The sequence below is a fragment of the Haliaeetus leucocephalus genome, unplaced genomic scaffold (assembly GCF_000737465.1).
Source record: "Haliaeetus leucocephalus isolate CR32 unplaced genomic scaffold, Haliaeetus_leucocephalus-4.0 Scaffold636, whole genome shotgun sequence".
NCBI lineage: Eukaryota > Metazoa > Chordata > Aves > Accipitriformes > Accipitridae > Haliaeetus > Haliaeetus leucocephalus.
Genome location: NW_010973072.1, coordinates 137,508 through 147,179, shown reverse-complemented (window position 1 = coordinate 147,179; position 9,672 = coordinate 137,508). Strand labels below are relative to the sequence as shown.

Sequence of the window (9,672 nt, the reverse complement as noted above, 5' to 3'; positions counted from 1 at the left end):
TCAATTGTGTTTGGTGGCTTCGGAAGTTTCACCAGCTTTGAAACAAATATTGCCTAGGTAACATCCTCACAGTGGTTGGTAGTTCAAAGAGGCTGAAACACCATCTTATTACCCTTATTAAACCAATTGACAATTCATCTCTCCTAATCCCTTCCGCACACACAAACAAAACCCCCCAAACAAAACAAAACCAGGAATAAAATAAATAAATAAATAAAGGCATTCCCCAAACATTTATTTCGCTTTTCTCTCTCCCTCAAGTCAGACCAGCTTAGAGATACCAACTTCACCTACCTTCGCAAATTCAGCTAGCGTACGGAGTAACATGAAACTGCTTTAGACTTGTAAGACCTGAATTGTAACACTCTCGTGGTCACTCGTCTGCTTCTGGAAACCTGTCCTGTGAGCTGGTGATGTCCGAACCCTTATTCCATTCCCACATATCAGTAACTCATTGGCTATATGGAAAAGAAGTGTATCCAAAGCACGCAATGGCACATTAAGGTTGAAGAAAGCATTGGTAAAGGAGAATAGAACTACAGCAGTTGTTTAGCCTACTCTAACTAAATGTTGAGCCACTGCAGAACTCCTCCTCCAGCCCAACACAAAGTCAAATTGTGTCACCCCCTCTCCAAGACATTCTTTTGTGGTACGTTACTGGCACTTTATGTCAGTCTCATATGGTAGATACATGCACATTTGTCTGTGTGTTTACATACAAAAGGTCTGATAACAGTAAAACATTGTTCAGAGAGATATAAAAAACCCAAGGAGTTGCATTAGCCAAAAAAAGTGTTTTGTGAGAAACAACAATAAAAATGATATAACCACAGCTTTTCTTTTCTTTAAAATTAGACAAATACCCAAAGCTATGATTTCACTTGGGGCCTCTGTACCTTGACAGGGAGTCCAATGGAGTATATCTGAAGGCACTTAATATCCTCTACTCAGCTGTAAGATGGTTGCACAGGGAGCTGGGGAGCTTGGGATGTGATTTGGGGCATGGAGGAGAGAGATGGATGAAAACGAGCCCTGAAGAGCTGTGATCCACACAGCACCAGGCGCTGAAATGAAAACAAACGTACAACCCAGGCGTTGAGAAGGTCTCTCTTGAAAAAGAAAACTGCCAATTGCAAATGTCTTTGTGTTTCTATTGACAGAGCACTTCATGCAACTCTGACAGTGCATCATACACTCTTAGAGATATTTAGCTTTGTCAGTTCATTGACCTCCTCAGTTCCCATTTCCTCACAGTCAGTCTTCTCTGCAGCTTTGCCAAACCTGCACCTCTCCTCTGCTTTCACCGCGTCTTTCTGGAGCTTCTTGGCGGAAGGAAGGATGTCCTTGGTTTCTGAGTTATCTGTGCCATGGGCTATCTTATCAGAATTCTGTACAGAAGGCACCAGGTTGGCGATCTCATCCGTCGGAGATCGCCCAATGCTGCCATCCACTTGAACCCGAATGTCTGGAGATATAGACAACTGGTGATGTGGCACGATCCCATTGTCCATGCATTTTGGGTAAAGGTAGGTCTTCATCTGACCTTTCCCCTTCACATTGACTGTCCCCCTATAGTCAAAGTCATACCCCATCTTGTTTAGGATGCGGTAGCTCTCCTCACTCACCTGTATACGACACTCGACGCCAGTGGTGTCCATTCTGCTAGCAATGTTCACAGTGTCACCCCAAATGTCATACAACAACTTGGTGGTGCCAATGACCCCAGCAGTGAGGGGGCCATGGTTAAAGCCAATCCTAAGTTTAAAATTAAACCACAGCATGTTGTTGTTGAAGTCATCCACCACTCGCATCATTTCTTTGGCAAATTCAAAAAGGGTCTGCAAATGTCCATGGGGATGGTTGTTGTCCTGACACTGCGAGGTGTTCAGTCCTGAAGCGGCCATGTACGTTGCCCCAATTGTTTTGATTTTCTCAATGCTGCTGTAATGTGGTTTGCTCAGGAGCTCATCAAAATCCCCAATTAATTCATTCAGGACTCGGTAGCACTCTTTGCCTCCTTCATAGTTCTCTTCATAGAACTCGCTGAAGTTCACAATACTTGCAAAGATTACTCCACCACTGTCGTGGTTTTTGGAATAGCTCTGGGAAACCTTCAACTGCTCAGCCACGTGGTACGGAATAATATTCCTCAGCAACCAGTCAGCTTGATCCCTCATGCTCTGAATTTTGGTGCGATGAAGATCAGCCTCCACATCTCCATGGTAGTGGAGACGGTAACTGACCTCAAACTCTCGATTCAGAAACCAGACCAGGAGGAGCAGAAGGAAGGAAACCAAAATCACCTCCTGACCGATCAGGTCTGCTGGCCTCTTCGTGTCATTTGGCACCGAACTGTTGCACGGACTCCTTCTGGAGCTGGAAGCAGAAGAAAGGGAAGAACACGAAAGGTCCATTTAAAAACACAGAGTTAAGGCAGTGCCATTTCTGCTCCGTAGTTAGAAATCCTTCGCTAGAAAAAGAAGTGTAGGAAGTGTACATTACTACATACTAAATTATAAAATACACTTCAATAACTTTATCTGCTGCTAAGATTGCTAAAGAATTAATTTCATTCATAAACTCACTGAGTACTTCCTTAAAGGGATATCATCAGGTTCAGCAACACAGAAATTGCCCAGCCTTTAAGATAGTCCTATTTTAAGGACTTTCTCAAGGGAACAGTTATCATTATATCTGAATATATAACGAAAAGCACTACATGTAAGTATGTACATAAAAATGCTTAATAATGCCTCTGTGTGTGTTTAGATATATGTGTGCACATGTACGTCTGTATGGGGGTGGGGTATGTGTAAGTTTTGTGGAATTTACCTTTTTTTGTATTACCTCCAGTATTCAGAAACGTCTGCTTTATACTCCTAGTGCCTTTCCCTTGTCTCCTCATCAAAGACCAGCAACGTTTGCAGTGTGCCTTTAATGTTAAGACATGAAGGGTTTGGAAGAAGATAACCCTGTACAAGACACTTCACGGAGAACTGCATGAAAGTGGAGAATATGGAGCCCTGGGTTGACATCTTTTGCACGTTATAAACACCGAAGCTTTTTATGGTGGCGACAGAAAGTTTCTCAAAGTGCCAAAATTTAAAAAAAAAAAAAAAAAAAAAAAAAAAAAAATCATGTCTCACATGGATTGAGAGTAATTATTTCAAATCCTTTCGACAATTCATCAACTGCCTGTGCAGATTATGAAGCACTGATGGAGCATCCTTCTGTGCCAAACTGCCCTTAAAAAGGAGACATCTGCAGTCTACAATCTCAAGTTTCTGGAGAGATGCAAAGACACAGATTTAATCTGAGAAGACAACACCTATGCAATCCTAGAAACTAAGTCTAAACCCAGACAGATTGGCATGCAGCGATTTCTGGAGTCACTTAACTGTGATTTTTTCTGTAAAATTATGCCAAAGCTTAAGATTTGATATGAGCAGACACATGCTGAAGTTTTCCAAGTTAAGAGATGGTTTGATAAGGGAAAGCATCACATCAACCCTTCTCCTTGAAAAACAGCAAGGCAATCCATATCTCAGTGTTTGTCTGTATTTCTCTTATGAAGGTACGTTAGCAAAAGAGATTAAAACTCAAAGCACAACTATAGCAACAGCTCAAGAATAGAAGACTAAATTTGTTTCTGTAACACATGAAAACATTTCTAAATTCAATTTGTTTCTTTATGTCCAGGGGGACATGCTTTCACTTCTGAAATCAAAGCAGGCATTTCAGTGTATATTATGGACCCAGTTGCTTTTTCTGAGTGTTCATTCTCAAATATTTGATTGACAGAAAAGCGTGATGAAGCACAAACATAGCACAGTTGTGAAACTGATGAATGTGCACAATCTCTGAAAACATTTGTATGTGCTATGGTATTTGTTTGCATCTACTAGCTTTCATCATAGTAAGCCTATAGGAGAAAAAGTTTCCCTTAAGTAAAATATTTACAATAGAGAGCTTACAGGTGGAATTTCATATTAAAGATAAAACCACATATTATGTTGGAAATTACTCCTTCTGTTTTCAACCATAGCATACTTCTTCCAGAAGTGAAGGTATATTCATTTTATTGCTTTGATATTAAAAAAAAACACGAGGGAAGAATGAAAGGAGGAGATTACTCCCAACTCACAGAATAACTCCCTACAATAAGGTTCCTGTAACTGCTGGTGCATTACTGTACTAAGACTCCTTCCTTTCTCCCTACAACTACTTTTCTCAACAGAACCTCTGTTACAAACCTGTTCATTTTCTCCCTAGAAAGACAAGTCAGAGACTAAGACAAAGGCTAAGTTATTAATGACTAGAATGGTAGCAATTCCTTAATTACAAACCTTGCTACCTATTTTGCAGGTGGCAAAATACCCTCCCAGTGTGATGGGCTTATAAAACAAAATGAGGGGAGGATAAGTAAGAGAAAAGATCTTAGAAAATAAATAAGGCTGGAGAAGGTGAGGAAGGAATCTCGGTTAAGGAGAATGATCCCGGTTCTCTTCAGAACAGTTCATTATTTTCCATATCTTGTGGGAAGTGATCTGCTAGAGAATCTGAGCAAGGACATGTTACTCCTTTGAGAGTATGAATTTGATCCAGATAATCTGCTCTAACATCAAACATCCCTGCCACAGGGATTTATTTAAGTCATTAAGGGCTTTTTATTTACAGTTTATTGTACAAAATGCTCCTCAAAGTACTTAATTCCTCTTAAATGAATTAGGCAAGCACCACAAATTTCATGTTACAAAAAGTGGCTTGTGTCGAATGCAAGATCTGCCTTTTAAGAAGAAACTGCTGCCTCCCATTCACCACTCCTGAAGTACTGGCATCTGCGAGCTCTCAATCATCTCCTCAAGCGCTGGCCTGACCTTGTTTCCCACGTGGGCGTACAACCTTAGAGATCTGCATGTGAAATGAGTGACTCACTTGTAAGCTGACCTGATTTCATTAATAAGGTAATAGGTTAGTATCTCAAAAAAGAAGGTGCAGTATCTTTCCCAGAGCAGGCATTTTTGATCACAATGCAACCGCTACAAGCAGTAGTAAAAAAAGCAACGATGCCTCCCTGAAGGAGGGAGCAATTACATCTTACTCATTTAGAAATCAAATTTCTGGATGTTGCAGCGACCAGGTTACAGGACCTACAGGACTATAAATCATCTTACACAGTCAGTTAGCAAAGATGACCTGAAGCTACCCTCTAGAATGAAAAGAAAAAAAAAAAAAACAACAAACAACCCATACACCTATAACAGAGATGAACACACACACCCAAATCTTTTTAAGGTCTACTTTTTATGAGGTGCTGCAGCAGAAAACTAATTTTAAAAATCATTCAAATTGAAATCTTAAGCCAACAACATTCCTTTAACTCAAACTGGTGAAGTGCTTCCTGGCACAGAAGCCTAACTATTAACTTGGCATCTTCATCCAGGCTGTGTGTTGAATAGGGAACAAGTGAGAGCTCCGGAGATAGAATCTCCTTTGGCTTGATCACAAATCATAAAGATAATGGCTTTCCACTTATAAAGATTTTTGGAAAGCCATTTTGCTTCTGAGCCAGTAACCGATGTTTGGATTTGGATATCTTGCTATATTTAAAGAGGATGCATGCCTGCTAAATCTTAAAAAAGAACGCAATGGCGGAACAGTGCAGAAAAGGGAAATCAAACTGCTGCTTTCGATGAAGAACATAAAGTGGATGAGTATGAACACCCCCCCATCAAGCAATTTTAGTCTTCCACCTCAAGTGGCCTATCACTGTTCCTCCTTGAGCAGTCACAAAGTGGAAAATGATACACCCTACCTGCTCTGAGATAAGAAATAAATGAAAATGAGAAATTTTTCCGTTTAAAAGACTAAGTTTGTGGCTGTATCTCTTTGGGGCTGAAGAACTGGTCTGTCCGGAAAACTTGGCAAATTCCATATTTTCATTTATTGAGCATAGCATGGACAGTCCAGAGATGAACTTTGTGCTAAGACTTCATTGCCATTACTAGTATCTGTCTTCCCATGCAACATTAATAATCATCTTAATTCTTGATCAAGAAAAGGGAATAACCTCATTAAAGGCATGCAAAACAAGTTAAGTTTGTTTGGCCCTCTTAGAACACAGGAAAAGCTTCTGTGCTGACTGGGGTGAGCAAGGAACTTTATTTATTTACTTCAGTGAGAAAGAAACAGCAAAAAAGTTTGTTAGGATAAGGGAGTTTCAACTTTTTATTAGTCCATCACCAGGAAAAAGGGGAAATTCGGTTTGCACAGAACAACGTGGTATACAATAGGGTACACTAAAAAAGCCCCGAAAAGAGAAGCCAAATTCTGTTGCAAATTAATGGTAAATCAGAATAGGATTAACTCCTAGTTCTCTCTTTTACCTTCCAACACTTACAAGAACTGTGTTAATTTACAAGTTTGGGCGGCTTCAGATCAGTGGAGCTTGGCCTGTTAACAAAGATCATGCTGGACTGATACAATTCCTGCATCAAAACAGAGACAGTGACCAACTACCCTGACAAACTGCTGCTGACACGCAGAAACGGCAGTGCCATGTGGTATTAAGTCACGCATGATATACATGCATTTTTTCCCCAACTGAAGGAGTGACAGACAAAATACAAATCTAGTACACCTCATAATAAAAAGTTAAAAGTGAAGTTTAGAAATGTTTAATGAGCGAGGTATTTTGGTCACTGCCTTATTTGGTATTTACATTACTAGCTAGGATTTGCAAAGCAGGCAGAGCGTGCTCCACGCCTGTTTGCAATAACATCTTCTGCATGGTTTGGTTTCTTACCCACTCTTAGCTTTACTTGTCATGAGTTAAAGGATATACCATATATTTATGAAAGAAAAATATTTGCATGCAAACAATGCTTGATAGCTAATTTTTGACAGATTTCTAATAAATGATGATGTAGAAACGGTCACTGAACGGAAGACTGGATTGTCAATAATTTAAGGCAGAATGAATTATTTATTAGTGATTACCAGCTGGTCAGGAGCCTGCTAAGCTGTTGTCAGCGCTGGGCAAGACGTTTGTAATTCTGAGCAGCACAAAAGGTTCGGTGATTTCACAAACTAATAATAAACCACTAAAGATCCAAACTTAGGCTAATCCTAAGCCATTACTTCCAGTGATCTCCATGCTTTAGTATTTTGTACTTTGCCTTTTCAGCAAATTTCCTTCAGTGTTTTAGTGAACAAAAAAATCAAGCCACCTCTGTTCTTTTTGCTTTAACTTTCCATTCTGGATTTAGTGAACTGGAATTCTGTTATGAAAATGAAATTATCTTTCATGAATCAAACCCATACAAAAAGGAAAACCCATGCAAAAAAACAAAAAAACCCCAAAACGAAAACCAAAAAAACCCAACACTGTAGTAAGTGCTAACTTCTTGGTGAATAAATATCTAACATGAAAGCACAGTTACCATCTTTCTGGACTTAACCACGTTTTCTAGACTACCATAGCATTCATGTAGATGACTTTTTTTTAAAAGTAATTTCGTTTTGATACATACTCCCAGTAAAAGCAATGTGCTCCTGAATACACATTTGTTTAGATGAATTACTGAGTCACATATTCACAGGGTCATTAGTTTGATCAAGTACAACATTGCCCCAGTATTGCCCCCAAATTTGTAATTAGCAAACACATACTTCTCTAATACCAAAGACCAATAAAAACACTTTAAAAATGGTACTGCAAAATTTGCAATAAAACCATGAGAAATTCAACATTGAAACAATCAGAGTGAATCCTTAACATGTTTATTTATAAGGGGCTATTAATAACCCAGGAGAAGATTTTTGTTCATTTGTTTAAAAGTCTGGGGCCTAAATTTCATTTGTTCTCCATGATATGACTTGCTATTCTGCCTAAGTGAGCTCAGGGTGGCAGACAGCACCCAGACTGTCACTGCCAGCATGTCTCCATCCCAGTGACGGCAGCTGGCTTCACAGCCAGCTTTTTCAGCTGAAGCTCCTCTACCACAGGGAATTCTCACCTGGCCAGCTGTGGATAGCATCCAACTCAGAACACTTCTGAACAGTGCAAATCAACTAAGGAAATTAAATAAATAGCTCATGACATACAGATAATGCTTTAAAAACCGCTACTACTAGAAAAACAGGTGCTATTTTATATAGCTTGTCCATAACTCTATTTCCTAGAAATCGAATTTAAAAAGAAAATAGCATTACATAACTCAGTGACTGCAGCATCAGTGCTCTGATGATTTTTAGTCATACCCAAGTCCTCTGTAAAGGAAATTACGTACTTGAGGAGCTTAAACACAACTGGCTGAACCAATTTGTTGGATTCCCAAGTGTATTACTGTGGATGCAAAGTTTTGCTACATGAAAATGTTTCTATCCCTAAACATAAAGATGGTAATTTTATATAAAGCTTACCTAAAGTTCTGTGCCAAATCTAGATGAAAAGTTTCCACCGAGCTGAAATAAAAAAGTGTTGATTTCAGAAGGAAAGTTAAAGCAGTCAACAAAGCATCCTGCCAGAATTTCAGTTAGCATTTTAAACCTTTCTATTTTGTAGACTGTAGGACCAATAATTGCATTGCGCGCTTGATCAGCTTCAGACAAACTTTGTTTGAAAGTGACCTATCTGCACTTTTTGCCTGGAAGAAGCAACCAGTCAGACAGAGATGCAAACACCTCTAAAGGGTAACCAATGATAACACAGTCAAGATGATGCCTGGAACGAATAATTGTTAAACAATCCAATCTTACCTTGGAAACATGGAAAAGCAATTTCAGAACTCTAAAACCCAGTTATGCCTTCATCTTATCTGACCACACACCACAAAGATTTAAAAAAACCCAACCAAGCAAAAAATGAACCATCCCCCCCACCCCCCAAAACCAAAAAAAACCCCAAACAAATATAGAGCCTATTTTTGAAAATGCCATTACAGAAAACAAGTAAGCAGTTCAAGCAATTTTTGTGTTTACTTGCTGTGCTGGTTTTGGCTGGGATAGAGTTAACTTTCTTTGTAGTAGCTAGTATGGGGCTATGTTTTCTACTTGTGCTGAAAACAGCATTGATAACACAGGGATATTGTCATTATTGCTGACCAGGGCTTACACAGAGCCAAGGCCTTTTCTGCTTCTCCCCCCACCCCACCAGCGAGGAGGCTGGGGGGGCACAAGGAGTTGGGAGGGGACACAGCTGGGACAGCTGACCCCAACTGACCCAAGGGATATTCCAGACCATAGGACATCATGCTCAGCACATAAAGCTGGGGGAAGAAGGAGGAAGGGGAGGACTTTAGGAGTGATGGCATTTGTCTTCCCAAGTCACCGTTATGTGTGATGGAGCCCGGCTTTTCTGGAGATGCCTGAACCTGCCTGCCCATGGGCAGTGGTGAATGAATTCCTTGTTTTGCTTTGCTTGCGTCCTTGGTTTTTGCTTTACCTATTAAACTGTCTTTATCTCAGCCCACGAGTTTTCTCACTTCCCTGATTCTGCCCACCATCCCACCGGGGCGGGGGGGAGTGAGTGAGCGGCTGTGTGGGGCTTAGTTGCCAGCTGGGGTTAAACCACAACACTTGCATTACAATTTCTCTACCACCATCAAGTATTACAACTCTCAGGATTAGTTACTTTTGGAAAAAGAAGCAAAGAAATCTGCAGAATGGATT

The 9,672-nt window shown here is 40.0% G+C and overlaps 1 protein-coding gene across 3 annotated transcripts in view; it reads right to left on the bottom strand.

The window, feature by feature from the left end:
• Window positions 1-1,130: 1,130 nt before the first annotated feature.
• Window positions 1,131-9,672, bottom strand: part of ADCY9 (adenylate cyclase 9) — an 88,870-nt gene continuing 80,328 nt past the window's right edge. For 2 of the 3 annotated variants that reach the window (XM_010578351.1, XM_010578353.1), the window contains 2 exons: window positions 8,425-8,466; window positions 1,131-2,376 (listed from right to left, as the gene is read on the bottom strand). In XM_010578351.1, the coding sequence (XP_010576653.1) occupies window positions 1,188-2,376; window positions 8,425-8,466 (1,231 nt within the window). In that variant the 3' untranslated portion in view covers window positions 1,131-1,187. The remainder of the gene's footprint in view (window positions 2,377-8,424; window positions 8,467-9,672) is intronic. The other variant, XM_010578352.1, reaches the window with a different exon arrangement.